The 22,590-nt window shown below is 38.9% G+C and overlaps 1 protein-coding gene across 6 annotated transcripts in view; it reads left to right on the top strand.

The window, feature by feature from the left end:
- The first annotated feature begins 13,959 nt into the window (after positions 1 to 13,959).
- iqce (IQ motif containing E) overlaps positions 13,960 to 22,590 on the top strand; it is a 22,061-nt gene continuing 13,430 nt past the window's right edge. For 2 of the 6 annotated variants that reach the window (XM_036948485.1, XM_036948482.1), the window contains exons 1-7: positions 13,960 to 14,517; positions 16,916 to 16,963; positions 17,107 to 17,152; positions 17,246 to 17,434; positions 19,803 to 19,940; positions 21,501 to 21,550; positions 21,761 to 21,874. In XM_036948485.1, coding sequence (XP_036804380.1) covers positions 14,467 to 14,517; positions 16,916 to 16,963; positions 17,107 to 17,152; positions 17,246 to 17,434; positions 19,803 to 19,940; positions 21,501 to 21,550; positions 21,761 to 21,874 — 636 coding nt within the window. In that variant the 5' untranslated portion in view covers positions 13,960 to 14,466. The remainder of the gene's footprint in view (positions 14,518 to 16,915; positions 16,964 to 17,106; positions 17,153 to 17,245; positions 17,435 to 19,802; positions 19,941 to 21,500; positions 21,551 to 21,760; positions 21,875 to 22,590) is intronic. The other 4 variants (XM_036948484.1, XM_036948483.1, XM_036948486.1 and 1 more) reach the window with 4 other exon arrangements.

Genomic DNA, 22,590 nt, shown 5'->3' with positions numbered 1-22,590 from the left:
CTGGTGTGTTATCGAGTCGAGGCTGAACGATCCAGACTATCCTACCAACTGTAATATCTAGTGTGTTACCGAGTCGCGGCTGAACGATCCAGACTATCCTACCAACTGTAATATCTGGTGTGTTACCGAGTCGAGGCTGAACGATCCAGACTATCCTACCAACTGTAATATCTGGTGTGTTACCGAGTCGAGGCTGAACGATCCAGACTTTCCTACCAACTGACTGTAATATCTGGTGTGTTACCGAGTCGAGGCTGAACGATCCAGACTATCCTACCAACTGTAATATCTGGTGTGTTACCGAGTCGAGGCTGAACGATCCAGACTATCCTACCAACTGTAATATCTGGTGTGTTACCGAGTCGAGGCTGAACGATCCAGACTTTCCTACCAACTGACTGTAATATCTGGTGTGTTACCGAGTCGAGGCTGAACGATCCAGACTATCCTACCAACTAACTGTAATATCTGGTGTGTTACCGAGTCGCGGCTGAACGATCCAGACTATCCTACCAACTGTAATATCTGGTGTGTTACCGAGTCGAGGCTGAACGATCCAGACTATCCTACCAACTGTAATATCTGGTGTGTTACCGAGTCGAGGCTGAACGATCCAGACTATCCTACCAACTGTACTATCTGGTGTGTTACCAAGTTGAGGCTGAACGATCCAGACTATCCTACCAACTGTAATATCTGGTGTGTTACCGAGTCGAGGCTGAACGATCCAGACTATCCTACCAACTGTAATATCTGGTGTGTTACCGAGTCGCGGCTGAACGATCCAGACTATCCTACCAACTGTACTATCTGGTGTGTTACCGAGTCGAGGCTGAACGATCCAGACTATCCTACCAACTGTAATATCTGGTGTGTTACCAAGTCGAGGCTGAACGATCCAGACTATCCTACCAACTGTAATATCTGGTGTGTTACCGAGTCGAGGCTGAACGATCCAGACTATCCTACCAACTGTAATATCTGGTGTGTTACCGAGTCGCGACTGAACGATCCAGACTATCCTACCAACTGTACTATCTGCTGTGTTACCGAGTCGAGGCTGAACGATCCAGACTATCCTACCAACTGTAATATCTGGTGTGTTACCGAGTCGCGGCTGAACGATCCAGACTATCCTACCAACTGTACTATCTGGTGTGTTACCGAGTTGCGGCTGAACGATCCAGACTATCCTACCAACTGTAATATTTGGTGTGTTACCGAGTCGAGGCTGAACGATCCAGACTATCCTACCAACTGTACTATCTGGTGTGTTGTCGAGGCTGAACGTTCCAGATTATCCTACCAACTGTACTATCTGGTGTGTTACCGAGTCGAGGCTGAACGATCCAGACTATCCTACCAACTGTAATATCTGGTGTGTTACAGAGTCGCGGCTGAACGATCCAGACTATCCTACCAACTGTACTATCTAGTGATATCTCTACCATGGCATTATTTACAGACCACCTTTACTCTACCACGGCATTATTTACAGACCACCTTTACTCCACCATGGCATTATTTACAGACCACCTTTACTCTACCATGGCATTATTTACAGACCACCTTTACTCCACCATGGCATTATTTAGGTGCATGGCAGTACCATCCATGGTGCATATCCATGGTTCAGAGTATACCATGTTATAAGTCGAAGTACCATAGAAGTACCTTGGTATGAATGAAAGTACCATAGAAGTACCTTGGTATGAATGAAAGTACCATTGTAGTACCATGGTATGAATGAAAGTACCATTGTAGTACCATGGTATGAATGAAAGTACCATTGTAGTACCATGGTATAAGTCGAAGTACCATGGTATGAATGAAAGTACCATTGTAGTACCATGGTATGAATGAAAGTACCATAGAAGTACCTTGGTATGAATGAAAGTACCATAGAAGTACCTTGGTATGAATGAAAGTACCATTGTAGTACCATGGTATGAATTAAAGTACCATTGTAGTGCCATGGTACATTTTTTGTCACCGGGGATATGGCCGATGTTCTCCGCTAGTGCCAATAAGATACTGTTCGCTCAATTAAGTTAACAATTTTGATAACTAAAAGACCGATTGGAGTCTTTTCATTGTCATCCCTTTACAGCAATAGGCATTTGCTTTTCAAACAGTTTTTCCGCGATTGTATTTTTTAAATATTGCGATATGCCCGGCTGGGTCTCTGCTTTTCACTGACAGTCGCAACTTTAACAATGATCTATTTTGGTATTTGAAGCGCGCGCTGCCCAAATCGCGGGCCCTTCAGACGGTCGACAATGTCTTTTTATTTTTTTTAAATAAGCTAATGATCCTCTGTGCCCATATTATGCTTTCTAGTGTAGTAGCCTATTATGAATTATTACTTTATAAACAGGAGTACGCTAATTAGGATATCATTTTCAATTTCCTTATGCCGTTTTAATGTGTCATAAACACAAGCAGTTATCATTTTTCATTGTCAAACAAAGCACTTAACCGCGCACCTATAGGCTACCCGCGGACATTCGTTCAGTCACAATAATTTCAGCATCCAAACCCCAATTTAATGACTGGAAAGAGATTCAAAACTACGTGTGGTGTATTGCAATTCTGGGATTGTCACAAGGCCTACACTTGTAGCCTGAATTGCAGCATCTACTGTTGTCCACGCGCACCTCGTACGCCCACTATATATTTTACCGGGACACTGTACCGGACCGCCCCGCCTGACATTCACCCCTGATTTAACTTCCTAATAAAGCTTCATCTTACCTTGGAACTTGACTTTGAGAAGTTGCTACCGATACTAGCTAGCCACTCTTCTTCGAGGCTTAACGGCGTTTGGTATCCAATAAATGTTGCATTAGCGCCACCTACTAGACTGGAGTATACTTCCCTTATACTTCGCTTAAAACCTGTTAGATCTACCCCCCCCTTTTTTGAAAATTCTGTTAAAAATCGCGCAACTTTTCAGCGTCCTGCTACTCATGCCAGGAATATAGTATATGCATATGATTAGTATGTGTGGATAGAAAACACTCTGAAGTTTATAAAACTGGTTAAATCACGGCTGTGACTATAACAGAGCGTGTGTTTCATTGAAAAACGCAAGAAAAACTGCTCTCTGAAAGCAAAAAATAATTTCCATAAGTCACTTCCACCAGTTGTTAAAGGACAACAGAATTTAATGGAAATTTGCCTGCACTTCATACAAATTCCGCACGATGGCGCCATTGTACTAATTTTCAATCGAATTAATTGTTGGAAAATCCATCTGTCTGACCCCAAGTTTTCCAGTCTTCACCCGGATGCAGTTCAAGGAGAGATCAGATTGCATTGTTTTTGAAGTGAGGACCTATTGAAGAGACATCGCCCTGTAATCGTTTTGATAGATTATAAACGTTTACTAATACCTAAAGTTGGATTACAAAAGGATTTCGAAGTGTTTTGTGAAAGTTTATCGTCGACTTTTTTAATTTTAAAAAATTACGCAGCGTTTAAAAACGATGAATTTTTCTGAATGACACTACTTCAATACAAAGCTATTTTGGGTATATATGGACCGATTTAAACGAAAAAAAGACCCAATAGTGATGTTTATGGGGCATATAGGAGTGCCAAGAAAGAAGCTCGTCTAAGGTAATGAATGTTTTATATTTTATTTCTGCGTTTTGGGTAGCGCCGTCTATCGCAAAATCTGTTGTTTACGTGTCGAGCTGGCATTTTGGGGGGTGCATGCTATCAGATAATAGCTTCTGATGCTTTCGCCGAAAAGCATTTTAAAAATCTGACTTGCTGGCTAGGTTCACAACGAGTGTAGCTTTAATTTAATACCCTGCTTGTGAATTTTGATCAAGGTTTGAGTTTTAACGAGTACATTTAGCATTTAGCGTAGCGCATTTGCATTTCCAGGTGCCTACTTGGGACATGTGCGTCTCAAGTAGATTCAAGATTAAAACAATTATAATAATCTACAAATACCCTACACTCAAAGTTTAACTGCAGTTATAATTCAAAAATACTACAGTAAAAAATATATATTTTGTACGCAGTATTTGCAGCATACTGTAGTTGTTATACTGCACTTGTTTCCGTAAGGGGTCCTACTTCAGGGCAACAGCCTGAAAGGATGGGACACCACCACGTAACACACCCTGTAACTCTTCTGACGTCACGTCTCACACACCCACATACCTCTACAGCTGCCACCACAACCTCCGTTTTCTGTGACTTACGTTCCATCCCTGGAGTAAAGTTTATAACCATTACTATAAAATGATAAAAATCCAGTCTTACTGAAACACTTGGTCTATCCATCTGTTCTGGTACAGATCTACTACTCACAGATCTACTACTCACACCACCCCTCTCAGGATCCCTCCCTCTGTACTCCACTGCACTGTGTGTGCGTCCTCCTGTACTGTAAGGATATAGGGCCAATGTACCGGTCCTGTTCTGTAGCTGGTTTGGAATGTTAAAATGACCTTGTCCACTTTTAGCATACATTTACCAAGTATTATATTAGTTACAGGATTCTTCTTGTTACTTAATCTGAATGGCTTTGTTTTGTTACTGTCCCTGTATTGATTTTCAGTCTCTAGAGGAAATGTGGGAGATCCGGAGAATTCAAGACGAGGCCCATCATCTCTCTCTGGCTGCAGACCAGGAGAAAGTGTATAATATAGCTTAGTAAATCTGTTCAGATCACACGTCGGCATTCCAACAGGAAACACTTACTTTTTCATTATTTATTTATTTAACCTTTATTTAACTAGTCAAGTCAGTTAAGAACAAATTCTTATTTTCAATGACGGCCTAGGAACAGTGGGTTAACTGCCTGTTCAGGGGCAGAACGACAGATTTGTACCTTGTCAGCTCGGGGATTTGAAATTGCAACATTTCAGTTACTAGTCCAACACTCTAACCACTAGGCTACCCTGCCTCTAACCACTAGGCTACCCTGCCCCTAACAACTAGGCTACCCTGCCCCTAACCACTAGGCTACCCTGCCCCTAACCACTAGGCTACCCTGCCCCTAACCACTAGGCTACCCTGCCCCTAACCACTAGGCTACCCTGCCCCTAACCACTAGGCTACCCTGCCCCTAACCACTAGGCTACCCTGCCCCTAACCACTAGGCTACCCTGCCCCTAACCACTAGGCTACCCTGCCCCTAACCACTAGGCTACCCTGCCTCTAACCACCAGGCTACCCTGCCTCTAACCACCAGGCTACCCTGCCTCTAACCACCAGGCTACCCTGCCTCTAACCACCAGGCTACCCTGCCTCTAACCACCAGGCTACCCTGCCTCTAACCACCAGGCTACCCTGCCTCTAACCACCAGGCTACCCTGCCTCTAACCACCAGGCTACCCTGCCTCTAACCACTAGGCTACCCTGCCTCTAACCACCAGGCTACCCTGCCGCCCTCATAGACAGAACAGAACATTGTTATTTTAGCCACTGGAGATGAAAGGTTGTCGTTTTGAGGAGAGGGAGAGCAGGCGACGGAGGGTAATGGATTTCACCAAGTTCATATCATCTGTGTATTATGTAAAGGGGTAAACGCAGACGTTCTGTACGTTACCTTGGAGATAATGGATGTGTATTATGTAAAGGGGTAAACGCCTCTGTTCTGTACATTACCTTGGAGATAATGGATGTGTATTATGTAAAGGGGTAAACGCCTCTGTTCTGTACATTACCTTGGAGATAATGGATGTGTATTATGTAAAGGGGTAAACGCCTCTGTTCTGTACATTACCTTGGAGATAATGGATGTGTATTATGTAAAGGGGTAAATGCCTCTGTTCTGTACGTTACCTTGGAGATAATGGATGTGTATTATGTAAAGGGGTAAACGCAGACGTTCTGTACATTACCTTGGAGATAATGGATGTGTATTATGTAAAGGGGTAAACGCCTCTGTTCTGTACATTACCTTGGAGATAATGGATGTGTATTATGTAAAGGGGTAAACACCTCTGTTCTGTACTTTACCTTGGAGATAATGGATGTGTATTATGTAAAGGGATAAACGCAGACGTTCTGTACGTTACCTTGGAGATAATGGACGTGTATTAGCATGACAATGATCCCAAACACACCACCCGGGCAACGAAGGAGTGGCTTCGTAAGAAGCATTTCAAGGTCCTGGAGTGGCCTAGCCAGTCTCCAGATCTCAACCCCATAAAGGAGATCTGCATGGAGCAATGGGCCAAAATACCAGCAACAGTGTGTGAAAACCTTGTGAAGACTTACAGAAAACGTTTGACCTCTGTCATTGCCAACAAAGGGTATATAACAAAGTATTGAGATAAACTTTTGTTATTGACCAAATACTTGTTTTCCACCATATTTTGCGAATAAATTCATTAAAAATCCTATTTCTGGATTGTTTTTCCTCATTTTGTCTGTCATAGTTGAAGTGTACCTATGATGAAAATTACAGGCCTCTCATCTTTTTAAGTGGGAGAACTTGCACAATTGGTGACTGACTAAATACTTTTTTGCCCCACTGTAAGTATATTTCACCAATAACATTTACTTTTGATACTTAATAATAATTATATTTAGAACCGAATACTTAGACTTTTACAGGGTGACTTTCATTAAAAAGGTATCTATATTTTAACTCTAGTATTTTGTACAATTGGGTACTTTTTCCACCACTGCCTGTTTGGTTCTGTGTTCCTGCCGAGGAGATTGGTATAGCTTACCGCGTTCACTGCCTGTTTGGTTCTGTGTTCCTGCCGGGGAGATTGGTATAGCTTACCGCGTTCACTGCCTGTTTGGTTCTGTGTTCCTGCCGGGGAGATTGGTATAGCTTACCTCGTTCACTGCCTGTTTGGCCGGGCGGCCAGCTCTAGGAAGAGTCTTGGTGGTTCCAAACTTCTTCCATTTTAGAATGATGGAGGCCACTGTGTTCTTGGGGACCTTCAATGCTGCAGATATTCTTTGGTATCCTTCCCCAGATCTGTGCCTCGACACAATCCTGTCTCGGAGCTCCACAGATAATTCTTTCGACCTCATGTCTTGGTTTTTGCTGTGACATGCACTGTCAACTGTGGGATCTTATATAGACAGGTGTGTGCCTTTCCAAATCCTGTCCAATCAATTGCATTTACCACAGGTGGACTCCAATCAAGTTGTAGAAACATCACAAGGATGATCAATGGAAACAGGATGCACCTGGGCTCAATTTCGAGTCTCATAGCAAAGGGTCTGAATACTTATGTAAATTAGGTGCATTACGCCAATGACCTCGTTCTCGTTCAGTCACCCACGTGGGTATAACCAATGAGATGGGAGAGGCAGAACTTGCAGCGCGATCCGCGTCACTCGTTGGCGCGCGGTTTGGGTTCCGTGCCATTTGTCTTATGGTCATATGACAATCTATGAGGAACTCAAGCTGCTCCTTGGTGATCGGACATCGCCTTCCCGCCAAAGGGGCTACGAAAATAAAATACACAATACATTAGCTACAACATACACTGCTAAAAACTGTTTTAGGTTAAAAGACTAAGAGCACCATACATCATTTAGGAACAGCATTAGAGAGATAAGCCAACCAAATGTTTTTTTTTCATTGACTTCGCTACATATTTTGCGAAATGCACCTCTTTCAGATTTGACACAGGAGAATTAACACAGGACGAGTAAATTATACAAAATCTCAGGCTTTACCACGCATGCCATTAAAAAAAAAATGATACACATTAACAACTTGCAATCTTGGTTCCCGTTGCTGGATGTCCTTTGCCTCTTGCAGGAACTCCTCTGCAACAACAATTAAATTACTGATCTGATCTCTTTATCAATCAAATGCCCGCGGAAGGCTCCGCAACATGGTCTCCAGCCCGACAAATAGACAGCAGACCCGATGGGTCCAGTGACACTTAATTTGTATGTAACGTTAGCTAACAACCCCGAATGTGTTCGCTTGTCTAATATGCGACAACTCTCAGATACTTAGACCTATGACAATCGTGCATTGACAGGCGATGCAGTTTTAATAACTACTAACTAAAAAAATTAATGGTTCTTCATACAGACATCCAGCTATAGTAACTTTAGCTGGTTAACGTTTTATAGATTCCATAACTAGATTACCACTCCCTATCAACACCTAGCTATTACACCACTCCCTATCAACACCTAGCTATTACACCACTCCCTATCAACACCTAGCTATTACACCACTCCCTATCAACACCCAGCTATTACACCACTCCCTATCAACACCTAGCTATTACACCACTCCCTATCAACACCTAGCTATTACACCACTCCCTATCAACACCCAGCTATTACACCACTCCCTATCAACACCTAGCTATTACACCACTCCCTATCAACACCTATCTGTTACACAACTCCCTATCAACACCTATCGGTTACACCACTCCCTATCAACACCTAGCTATTACACCACTCCCTATCAACACCCAGCTATTACACCACTCCCTATCAACACCTAGCTGGTACACCACTCCCTATCAACACCTAGCTATTACACCACTCCCTATCAACACCTAGCTATTACACCACTCCCTATCAACACCTATCTGTTACACAACTCCCTATCAACCCCTAGCTATTACACCACTCCCTATCAACACCTAGCTGGTACACCACTCCCTATCAACACCTAGCTATTACACCACTCCCTATCAACACCTAGCTATTACACCACTCCCTATCAACACCTATCTATTACACCACTCCCTATCAACATCTAGCTATTACACCACTCCCTATCAACACCTAGCTATTACACCACTCCCTATCAACACCTAGCTATTACACCACTCCCTATCAACACCCAGCTATTACACCACTCCCTATCAACACCTAGCTATTACACCACACCCTATCAACACCTAGCTATTACACCACTCCCCATCAACACCTAGCATTAAGTTAAAGTCACCTGGCTATTTATGTTTGAAGTCCGTCTCTTCTGTCCGTGAGCAGCAATCAGAGATGGTCCATTCATAATGTTCAAGAAACTGTGCAGACAACATTCAAAATAAACACATCAACAAACAAAACGCCTCACAGTCAACTCCAAAATACATCCATACACAGGCGGGAACAATCACCGACAGGATGTCATGCAAGGCTTCGGCTGTGAAATCATGAAGATCCCCAATAAAACGTTCCGCTGCGTTCACAGTAAAAACAACTCCGACTGACTCCAACTGTGCTGTACAGTTTATGACCATGTGAGGGCGCTACAATCACTATGACAAAAATCGAGTCTTGGTGGTTTTCTAGTATCCACCACAACTTTATTTATCATGTTTCCCTTCTTCTTCGTCATGGTAACCCACGCATTGTCACTCTCTGCTATTATCTTCACCAGAAAATATATTTATATAAATAAATAATTATCTTCACCAGACTAGCAGTTTTAAACCAAGCATCCGCCTCCGCCATCTTGCCTAGTACATTTTTACTGGATCGGTGATGTTAATATACTCCATATTAATAGAATGGTAATATAGTAATATAACTACATATTAATATAGTAATATAGTAATATAGTAATAGAACTTCATACTAATATAGTAATATAGTAATATAGTAATATAGTAATATAGTAATATAGTAATATAGTAATATAGTAATATAACTACATAGTAATATAGTAATATAGTAATATAGTAATATAGTAATATAGTAATATAGTAATATAACTACATAGTAATATAGTAATATAGTAATATAACTACATAGTAATAGAATGGTAATATAGTAATATAACTACATATTAATATAGTAATATAGTAATATAGTAATATAGTAATATAACTACATATTAATAGAATGGTAATATAGTAATATAGTAATATAGTAATATAGTAATATAGTAATATAGTAATATAGTAATATAGTAATATAACTTCATACTAATATAGTAATATAGTAATATAGTAATATAGTAATATAGTAATATAGTAATATAACTTCATACTAATATAGTAATATAGTAATATAGTAATATAGTAATATAGTAATATAGTAATATAACTACATAGTAATAGAATGGTAATATAGTAATATAGTAATATAACTACATAGTAATATAGTAATATAGTAATATAGTAATATAGTAATATAGTAATATAGTAATATAGTAATATAACTTCATACTAATATAGTAATATAGTAATATAGTAATATAGTAATATAGTAATATAGTAATATAACTACATAGTAATAGAATGGTAATATAGTAATATAGTAATATAACTACATACTAATATAGTAATATAGTAATATAGTAATATAGTAATATAGTAATATAGTAATATAGTAATATAGTAATATAGTAATATAGTAATATAACTACATAGTAATAGAATGGTAATATAGTAATATAGTAATATAACTACATAGTAATATAGTAATATAGTAATATAGTAATATAGTAATATAGTAATATAACTTCATACTAATATAGTAATATAGTAATATAGTAATATAGTAATATAACTTCATACTAATATAGTAATATAGTAATATAGTAATATAGTAATATAACTTCATACTAATATAGTAATATAGTAATATAGTAATATAGTAATATAGTAATAGAACTTCATACTAATATAGTAATATAGTAATATAGTAATATAGTAATATAACTTCATACTAATATAGTAATATAGTAATATAGTAATATAACTTCATACTAATATAGTAATATAGTAATATAGTAATATAGTAATATAGTAATATAGTAATATAACTACATAGTAATAGAATGGTAATATAGTAATATAGTAATATAACTACATAGTAATATAGTAATATAGTAATATAGTAATATAGTAATATAGTAATATAGTAATATAGTAATATAACTTCATACTAATATAGTAATATAGTAATATAGTAATATAGTAATATAGTAATATAGTAATATAGTAATATAACTACATAGTAATAGAATGGTAATATAGTAATATAGTAATATAACTACATACTAATATAGTAATATAGTAATATAGTAATATAGTAATATAGTAATATAGTAATATAGTAATATAGTAATATAACTACATAGTAATAGAATGGTAATATAGTAATATAGTAATATAACTACATAGTAATATAGTAATATAGTAATATAGTAATATAGTAATATAGTAATATAACTTCATACTAATATAGTAATATAGTAATATAGTAATATAGTAATATAACTTCATACTAATATAGTAATATAGTAATATAGTAATATAGTAATATAACTTCATACTAATATAGTAATATAGTAATATAGTAATATAGTAATATAGTAATAGAACTTCATACTAATATAGTAATATAGTAATATAACTTCATACTAATATAGTAATATAGTAATATAGTAATATAGTAATATAACTTCATAGTAATATAGTAATATAGTAATATAGTAATAGAACTTCATACTAATATAGTAATATAGTAATATAGTAATATAGTAATATAACTTCATAGTAATATAGTAATATAGTAATATAACTTCATAGTAATATAGTAATATAGTAATATATCGTCACAGTAATATAGTAATATAGTAATATAGTAATATAACTTCATAGTAATATAGTAATATAGTAATATAACTACATAGTAATAGAATGGTAATATAGTAATATAACTACATAGTAATAGAATGGTAATATAGTAATATAGTAATATAACTACATAGTAATATAGTAATATAACTACATAGTAATAGAATGGTAATATAGTAATATAGTAATATAACTACATAGTAATATAGTAATATAGTAATATAACTACATAGTAATATAGTAATATAGTAATATAGTAATAGAACTTCATACTAATATAGTAATATAGTAATATAGTAATATAACTACATAGTAATAGAATGGTAATATAGTAATATAGTAATATAACTACATAGTAATATAGTAATATAGTAATATAACTTCATACTAATATAGTAATATAGTAATATAACTTCATACTAATATAGTAATATAGTAATATAGTAATATAGTAATATAACTTCATAGTAATATAGTAATATAGTAATATAGTAATATAACTTCATAGTAATATAGTAATATAGTAATATAACTTCATAGTAATATAGTAATATAGTAATATATCGTCACAGTAATATAGTAATATAGTAATATAACTTCATAGTAATATAGTAATATAGTAATAGAATAGTAACTGGTAAATATAGTGTGGTCTTAGAGCGTCTGGTTTCAGTTAAAGACATTCCACAGTCATTACAACATGAACTATGTGGGGTACTGTAACTACTAAACACACACACACACACACACACACACACACACACACACACACACACACACACACACACACACACACACACACACACACACACACACACACACACACAGGGGGGATGAAAAACTATACTACAGAACCTAAACATGACCTGCTGGGGGAGAAATAGAAGGAGAGAGACAGAGAGACTGAGAGGGAGAGGGAGAGAGACAGAGAGACAGAGAGACAGAGAATGAGAGAGTGAGAGGGAGAGGGAGAGAGACAGAGAGACAGAGAGACAGAGAATGAGAGAGTGAGAGGGAGAGTCTATTGTTCTTGTGAAAGGAATTTGGACACATTATTGTGAACTCATTCTGTTTCTTCACTAACTACAAGAGAAGGAGAGGAGATGAGCAGTCCTACATCCTCAAACACACACAAGTGGCGACGCCACGCCTCCTAACCTCCATAAACTCCTTTTCAGATACAGAGGTAAAAACAGAGAGAGAGAGAGAAAGAGGTAAAGAGAGAGAGGTTGTGTCCTTTAACCATTTGTACATTGTTAAAACACTGTATATATATATATAATATGACATTTGTAATGTCTTTACTGTTTTGAAACCTCTGTATGTGTAATGTTTACTGTTAATTTTTGTTGTTTTTCACTTTATATTTTCACTTTGTATGTTGTCTACCTCACTTGCTTTGGCAATGTTAACACATGTTTCCCATGCCAATAAAGCCCTTGAATTGAATTGAAATTGAATTGAGAGACAGAGAGAGAGAAGTAGAGAGAGAGAGAGAGAGGGAGAAAGGCAAAGAGAGAGAGGTAAAGAGAGGTAAAGAGAGAGAGGTAAAGAGAGGTAAAGAGAGAGAGAGAGAGAGGTAAAGAGAGACAGAGAGAGAGAGAGAGAGAGAGAGAGAGAAGTAGAGAGAGAGAGAGGGGGAGAGAGATAAAGAGAGAGAGAGAGAGAGGGAGAGAGAGAGAGAGAGAGCAGAAAAGAGAGAGAGAAAGAGAGGAAGAGAGAGATATGGTGAGTAATAAGGATGATTAGGTGAAAGGCTTGTTTCCATCTAAACACATCTTAAATTGCAATGTGTGTGTATATGTGGTGTGAGCTTATTCACAACTTCTGTTTGCCACCTGACCAACATCGACAACATTAAAACCTCTCTAGGGTATGTAGAGACCTGTCCCACCTGACCAACATCGACAACATTAAAACCTCTCTAGGGTATGTAGGGACCTGTCCCACCTGGCCAACATCGACAACATTAAAACCTCTCTAAGGTATGTAGGGACCTGTCCCACCTGGCCAACATCGACAACATTAAAACCTCTCTAGGGTATGTAGGGACCTGTCCCCACCTGGCCAACATCCAGTGAGATTACAGAGCGCCAAATTCAAATACAGAAATACTCATTATAAAAATTCTGAAAAGATACAACTATTAAACAGGTTTAAAGATGAACTTCTTGTCAATCTAACCAAGGTGTCAGATTACAGACAGACACCGGACGCCAGTATCCAATTATTTTTTATTTTGTAGGAAACATTTCTAAAATCTTTTTTTTAACTTTGTCATTATGGTGTATTGTATGAACTTTTATCAAATTAAATCAACGTTTATTTGTCCCGTGCGCCAAATACAACAGGTGAAATGCTGACTACAGGACTCTTATCACTCTCATCGTGATCTGCGTAAAACCTGCGCAGCAAAGACGCTCATAAACGAACATCAACGTATTTCTGCTCCGCTACAATTGTTGTGTTGTTGCTAGACTACTGATGCCAGAGAAAAACAACATCAAAGGATTTATCAAAGAAGACTATTAAATTATATTTCCATTTCTGCATCGTTTATTCCCGAGCAACGGTGTAATACGAGAGATTGTAGGTGTCTGCTGTGCTCGTAACGAAATCTAAAATAATCGCTTGGGGTAGGCTATAGCTGCGAGGCTATTGTTGCTTTCGTGTCGGTTTGAGGACAGGCATTTGATTATGTTTTGATCTCAAAGTAAGAGGTGTTTATTTTATTTTATATCTCTACCAAATGCTTGTTTTCCCCCGCAGCTATAGCTAAGGCAAACGTGTCAACGTAGCGAAATGAAGCACAGGAAAATGACAAGAACACGCAAGGAGAGGTTCTCCAACTGTCCAATTTCTCCAAAGAGAGATTAGTTTATTATTTTATAATCTGTATCCAACTTCAACGATGTCTCTCGTGGCCAGCGATATCCCGACGGACGAAGACCTAGAAGATCTGGTGTGTTGTTTTACGACATTACTGATGTAGTTATCTACTGTAGTACTACTTCTGTAGATTGGATACTGTTTTAGTTAGCCTCTGTAGTACTACTTCTGTAGATTGGATACTGTTTTAGTTATCTACTGTAATACTACTTCTGTAGATTGGATACTGTTTTAGTTAGCCTCTGTAGTACTACTTCTGTAGATTGGATACTGTTTTAGTTAGCCTCTGTAGTACTACTTCTGTAGATTGGATACTGTTTTAGTTAGCCTCTGTAGTACTACTTCTGTAGATTGGATACTGTTTTAGTTATCTACTGTAATACTACTTCTGTAGATTGGATACTGTTTTAGTTAGCCTCTGTAGTACTACTTCTGTAGATTGGATACTGTTTTAGTTAGCCTCTGTAGTACTACTTCTGTAGATTGGATACTGTTTTAGTTATCTACTGTAGTACTACTTCTGTAGATTGGATACTGTTTTAGTTATCTACTGTAGTACCACTTCTGTAGATTGGATACTGTTTTAGTTATCTACTGTAGTACTACTTCTGTAGATTGGATACTGTTTTAGTTATCTACTGTAGTACTACTTCTGTAGATTGGATACTGTTTTAGTTAGCCTCTGTAGTACTACTTCTGTAGATTGGATACTGTTTTAGTTATCTACTGTAATACTACTTCTGTAGATTGGATACTGTTTTAGTTAGCCTCTGTAGTACTACTTCTGTAGATTGGATACTGTTTTAGTTAGCCTCTGTAGTACTACTTCTGTAGATTGGATACTGTTTTAGTTATCTACTGTAGTACTACTTCTGTAGATTGGATACTGTTTTAGTTATCTACTGTAGTACCACTTCTGTAGATTGGATACTGTTTTAGTTATCTACTGTAGTACCACTTCTGTAGATTGGATACTGTTTTAGTTATCTACTGTAATACTACTTCTGTAGATTGGATACTGTTTTAGTTATCTACTGTAGTACCACTTCTGTAGATTGGATACTGTTTTAGTTATCTACTGTAATACTACTTCTGTAGATTGGATACTGTTTTAGTAATACTACTTCTGTAGATTGGATACTGTTTTAGTTATCTACTGTAATACTACTTCTGTAGATTGGATACTGTTTTAGTAATACTACTTCTGTAGATTGGATACTGTTTTAGTTATCTACTGTAATACTACTTCTGTAGATTGGATACTGTTTTAGTTAGCCTCTGTAGTACTACTTCTGTAGATTGGATACTGTTTTAGTTATCTACTGTAGTACCACTTCTGTAGATTGGATACTGTTTTAGTTAACTACTGTAGTACTACTTCTGTAGATTGGATACTGTTTTAGTTATCTACTGTAGTACCACTTCTGTAGATTGGATACTGTTTTAGTTAGCCTCTGTAGTACTACTTCTGTAGATTGGATACTGTTTTAGTTATCTACTGTAGTACCACTTCTGTAGATTGGATACTGTTTTAGTTAGCCTCTGTAGTACTACTTCTGTAGATTGGATACTGTTTTAGTTAGCCTCTGTAGTACTACTTCTGTAGATTGGATACTGTTTTAGTTAGCCTCTGTAGTACTACTTCTGTAGATTGGATACTGTTTTAGTTAACTACTGTAGTACCACTTCTGTAGATTGGATACTGTTTTAGTTATCTACTGTAGTACCACTTCTGTAGATTGGATACTGTTTTAGTTAGCCTCTGTAGTACTACTTCTGTAGATTGGATACTGTTTTAGTTATCTACTGTAGTACCACTTCTGTAGATTGGATACTGTTTTAGTTAGCCTCTGTAGTACTACTATTGTAGATTGGATACTGTTTTAGTTATCTACTGTAATACTACTTCTGTAGATTGGATACTGTTTTAGTTAGCCTCTGTAGTACTACTTCTGTAGATTGGATACTGTTTTAGTTATCTACTGTAGTACTACTTCTGTAGATTGGATACTGTTTTAGTTATCTACTGTAGTACCACTTCTGTAGATTGGATACTGTTTTAGTTAGCCTCTGTAGTACTACTTCTATAGATTGGATACTGTTTTAGTTATCTATTGTAATACTACTTCTGTAGATTGGATACTGTTTTAGTTAACTACTGTAGTACTACTTCTGTAGATTGGATACTGTTTTAGTTATCTACTGTAGTACCACTTCTGTAGATTGGATACTGTTTTAGTTAACTACTGTAGTACCACTTCTGTAGATTGGATACTGTTTTAGTTATCTACTGTAATACTACTTCTGTAGATTGGATACTGTTTTAGTTAGCCTCTGTAGTACTACTTCTGTAGATTGGATACTGTTTTGCGACATCACCGTGACAGCAGCTATTGTCCTGCTACTCTATTAGCCTACCGTAAGTTGTATAGATAGACTCACTAACTAATTCTCCTCTCCTTGTTTCCAAGGTTGAGGATGGACTTTCTCTTGCTACCTACATATCAGACTCTGGAAAGGTGAGATTACTTTCTGTTCCCCCGTGTGTGTGTGTGTGTGTGTGTGTGTGTGTGTGTGTGTGTGTGTGTGTGTGTGTGTGTGTGTGTGTGTGTGTGTGTGTGTGTGTGTGTGTGTGGCTAACCCTTGTTTTGTGTCTCAACAGAAAGCCAGGAAAAAGAAGCTGTCTGGTAAACCTCCCCCTTCTCCCAGTAAGACCAGCTATCATCTACAATACATCTGACTTTAAACTTCAAATTCAACTCCATTGCTTTTACCACCCTAACCCTACCCTGTGTGTGCAGGGTCTCCGTATCTCTCCAGTATGGATGTGAACCAGAGGAGATCAGCGGTGTCAGCTTGGAGGCCCCTGAGAGGAACTCTGGGGGAGAGGGGGGAGGCCCTAGCGGGGAGAGGTGACACTCTGTTGGAGAGGGGTGAGGCAGCTCGGACCCCCAGAGAGAACTGTCTGGCTTCGCTAAGCAACGGGCACGGTGGGTACCATGGAAATATAAACATAACTTTATCACCGTAGAAATCAGCTCTTTACTAACATACCAATGTGGCTGTACTACAGAGAGACAACTCTATTCCTAAACCTCCATAGAAACCAGAGAGACAACTCTATTCCTAAACCTCCATAGAAACCAGAGAGACAACTCTATTCCTAAACCTCCATAGAAACCAGAGAGACAACTCTATTCCTAAACCTCCATAGAAACCAGAGAGACAACTCTATTTCTAAACCTCCATAGAAACCAGAGAGACAACTCTATTCCTAAACCTCCATAGAAACCAGAGAGACAAGTCTATTCCTAAACCTCCATAGAAACCAGAGAGACAACTCTATTCCTAAACCTCCATAGAAACCAGAGAGACAACTCTATTCCTAAACCTCCATAGAAACCAGAGAGACAACTCTATTCCTAAACCTCCATAGAAACCAGAGAGACAACTCTATTCCTAAACCTCCAAAGAAACCAGAGAGACAACTCTATTCCTAAACCTCCATAGGGATACACAGTTATTCAGCCAGTGTGGTATCTTGTTGCATGTTATTCCAGCTGACAGCTTGTAGGGTTTTGTTGACCCTAGTGATATGTCTTGCTCAGAGGGGAACCATGTATTTCACAACATTATTCATTATAGGTCTACCATTGTATTAAAAATGTTATTATCTTTCTCTCTCTCTCTCTGTCCCTCTCTCGCTCCCCTCTCCATCCCTCCTTCCTTCCCTCCCTCTCCACCCCCCCTTCATTCCTTCCTCTCTCTTTCTCTTTCTCTAGGTCTGTCCCAGTCTCTGAGAGTTGACTTTGACACAACACACACCTCAGCCTCTCTCTCCTCTCTCTCTAGGTCTGTCCCAGTCTCTGAGAGTTGACTTTGACACAACACAAACCTCAGCCTGTCTCTCCTCTCTCTCTCTAGGTCTGTCCCAGTCTCTGAGAGTTGACTTTGACACAACACACACCTTAGCCTCTCTCTCCTCTCTCTCCTGTCTCTCCTCTCTCTCTCTAGGTCTGTCCCAGTCTCTGAGAGTTGACTTTGACACAACACAAACCTCAGCCTGTCTCTCCTCTCTCTCTCTAGGTCTGTCCCAGTCTCTGAGAGTTGACTTTGACACAACACACACCTTAGCCTCTCTCTCCTCTCTCTCCTGTCTCTCCTCTCTCTCTCTAGGTCTGTCCCAGTCTCTGAGAGTTGACTTTGACACAACACACACCTTAGCCTCTCTCTCCTCTCTCTCCTGTCTCTCCTCTCTCTCCTGTCTCTCCTCTCTCTCTCTAGGTCTGTCCCAGTCTCTGAGAGTTGACTTTGACACAACACACACCTCAGCCTCTCTCTCCTCTCTCTCCTCTCTCTCTAGGTCTGTCCCAGTCTCTGAGAGTTGACTTTGACACAATACACACCTCAGCCTCTCTCTCCTCTCTCTCCTGTCTCTCCTCTCTCTCTAGATCTGTCCCAGTCTCTGAGAGTTGACTTTGACACAATACACACATCAGCCTCTCTCCTGTCTCTCTAGGTCTGTCCCAGTCTCTGAGAGTTGACTTTGACACAATACACACCTCAGCCTCTCTCTCCTCTCTCTCGTCTCTCTCTAGGTCTGTCCCAGTCTCTGAGAGTTGACTTTGACACAACACACACCTTAGCCTCTCTCTCCTCTCTCTCCTCTCTCTCTAGGTCTGTCCCAGTCTCTGAGAGTTGACTTTGACACAATACACACCTCAGCCTCTCTCTCCTCTCTCTCCTGTCTCTCCTCTCTCTCTAGATCTGTCCCAGTCTCTGAGAGTTGACTTTGACACAACAAACACCTCAGCCTCTCTCTCCTCTCTCTCCTCTCTCTCCTGTCTCCTCTCTCTCTCTAGATCTGTCCCAGTCTCTGAGAGTTGACTTTGACACAACAAACACCTCAGCCTCTCTCCTCTCTCTCTAGGTCTGTCCCAGTCTCTGAGAGTTGACTTTGACACAATACACACCTCAGCCTCTCTCTCCTCTCTCTCCTCTCTCTCTCTCTTTCTCTCTCTCTAGGTCTGTTCCAGTCTCTGAGAGTTGACTTTGACACAATACACACCTCAGCCTCTCTCCTGTCTCTCTAGGTCTGTCCCAGTCTCTGAGAGTTGACTTTGACACAATACACACCTCAGCCTCTCTCTCCTCTCTCTCGTCTCTCTCTAGGTCTGTCCCAGTCTCTGAGAGTTGACTTTGACAAAACACACACCTCAGCCTGTCTCTCCTCTCTCTCCTGTCTCTCTAGGTCTGTCCCAGTCTCTGAGAGTTGACTTTGACACAACACACACCTCAGCCTCTCTCTCTCTCTCCTCTCTCTCTCCTCTCTCTCTTGTCTCTCCTCTCTCTCTCTAGGTCTGTCCCAGTCTCTGAGAGTTGACTTTGACACAACACACACCTCAGCCTGTCTCTCCTCTTCTCCCTGCACTCCAGAGTATCTCCAACAGGCTCTTGGCATTAAGAAACCCAAACACCTGCACTCCTCATCCAATGGTGTGTGTTCTGTGTGGTTGTGTGTGTTCTATTCTGTATGTGTGTGTGTGTGTGCTGCGTGGTTGTGAGTATTATATTCTATGTGCGTGTGTTATTCTACAGGGTAACAGTTATTCTACAGGGTAACAGTTATTCTACAGGGTAACAGTTATTCTACAGGGTAACAGTTATTCTACAGGGTAACAGTTATTCTACAGGGTAACAGTTATTCTACAGTGTAACAGTTATTCTACAGTGTAACAGTTATTCTACAGTTATTCTACAGTGTAACAGTTATTCTACAGGGTAACAGTTATTCTACAGTTATTCTACAGTGTAACAGTTATTCTACAGTGTAACAGTTATTCTACAGGGTAACAGTTATTCTACAGGGTAACAGTTATTCTACAGGGTAACAGTTATTCTACAGGGTAACAGTTATTCTACAGTGTAACAGTTATTCTACAGTTATTCTACAGTGTAACAGTTATTCTACAGGGTAACAGTTATTCTACAGTTATTCTACAGTGTAACAGTTATTCTACAGTGTAACAGTTATTCTACAGGGTAACAGTTATTCTACAGGGTAACAGTTATTCTACAGTGTAACAGTTATTCTAGAGTTATTCTACAGTGTAACAGTTATTCTACAGGGTAACAGTTATTCTACAGTTATTCTACAGTGTAACAGTTATTCTACAGTGTAACAGTTATTCTACAGTGTAACAGTTATTCTACAGTTATTATACAGTGTAACAGTTATTCTACAGTGTAACAGTTATTCTACAGTGTAACAGTTATTCTACAGTGTAACAGTTATTCTACAGTTATTCTACAGTGTAACAGTTATTCTACAGTTATTCTACAGTGTAACAGTTATTCTACAGTTATTCTACAGTGTAACAGTTATTCTACAGTTATTCTACAGTGTAACAGTGTAACAGTTATTCTACAGTGTAACAGTTATTCTACAGGGTAACAGTTATTCTACAGTTATTCTACAGTGTAACAGTTATTCTACAGTGTAACAGTTATTCTACAGGGTAACAGTTATTCTACAGTGTAACAGATATTCTACAGTTATTATACAGTGTAACAGTTATTCTACAGTGTAACAGTTATTCTACAGTGTAACAGTTATTCTACAGTGTAACAGTTATTCTACAGTTATTCTACAGTGTAACAGTTATTCTACAGTTATTCTACAGTGTAACAGTTATTCTACAGTTATTCTACAGTGTAACAGTTATTCTACAGTTATTCTACAGTGTAACAGTGTAACAGTTATTATACAGTGTAACAGTTATTCTACAGTGTAACAGTTATTCTACAGTGTAACAGTTATTCTACAGTTATTCTACAGTGTAACAGTTATTCTACAGTGTAACAGTTATTCTACAGTGTAACAGTTATTCTACAGTTATTATACAGTGTAACAGTTATTCTACAGTTATTCTACAGTGTAACAGTTATTCTACAGTGTAACAGTTATTCTACAGTGTAACAGTTATTCTACAGTGTAACAGTTATTCTACAGTGTAACAGTTATTATACAGTGTGTAACAGTTATTCTCCCTCCAGACTTCAGAGAGAAGGAGGACATGTACGATGAGATCATCCACCTCAAGAAGGTAAAGAACCACACACACACACACACACACACACACACACACACACAAAGCAAATATGTTTTAATAGTTAGGCAAGTTAGCTGGCTAACTCATTGCTCCTACTTTGTAGTAGGTGTTGGACATGTAGAACTTATGTAGTAAATGGCAGAAATCTAATGGCTTTAACCCTGAACTCAGAGGAATTGATCAGGTCTGTTTGTTCCTCTCCAGAGTCTTCAGGCCCAGAAGTCCGAAAAGGACAGGATGAAGGCCAAACTACGGCGTCTGGAGGAGGACAAAACTAAGAAAGACAAGCAAATAGAACAGCTGTTGGATCCCACCAAGGTACCAACCCCCAGCAGCATCACCTCAGATTAAACCAACCCCCAGAAGCATCACCTCAGATCATACTGACCCCCAGCAGCATCACCTCAGATCATACCGACCCCCAGCAGCATCACCTCAGATCATACTGACCCCCAGCAGCATCACCTCAGATCATACTGACCCCCAGCAGCATCACCTCAGATGATACTGACCCCCAGCAGCATCACCTCAGATCACACTGCCCCCCAGCAGCAACACCTCAGATCATACTGACCCCCAGCAGCATCACCTCAGATCATACAGACCCCCAGCAGCATCACCTCAGATCATACTGACCCCCAGCAGCATCACCTCAGATCATACTGACCCCCAGCAGCATCACCTCAGATCATACTGACCCCCAGCAGCATCACCTCAGATCATACCGACCCCCAGCAGCATCACCTCAGATCATACTGACCACCAGCAGCATCACCTCAGATCATACTGACCCCCAGCAGCATCACCTCAGATCATACTGACCCCCAGCAGCATCACCTCAGATCATACTGACCCCCAGCAGCATCACCTCAGATCATACCGACCCCCAGCAGCATCACCTCAGATCATACCGACCCCAAGCAGCATTACCTCAGATGATACTGACCCCCAGCAGCATCACCTCAGATCATACTGCCCCCCAGCAGCAACACCTCAGATCATACTGACCCCCAGCAGCATCACCTCAGCTCAAA

This window comes from Oncorhynchus mykiss, chromosome 17, assembly GCF_013265735.2.
Source record: "Oncorhynchus mykiss isolate Arlee chromosome 17, USDA_OmykA_1.1, whole genome shotgun sequence".
Classification (NCBI taxonomy): Eukaryota; Metazoa; Chordata; class Actinopteri; order Salmoniformes; family Salmonidae; genus Oncorhynchus; species Oncorhynchus mykiss.
This window is presented reverse-complemented; position numbering and strand designations above follow the sequence as displayed.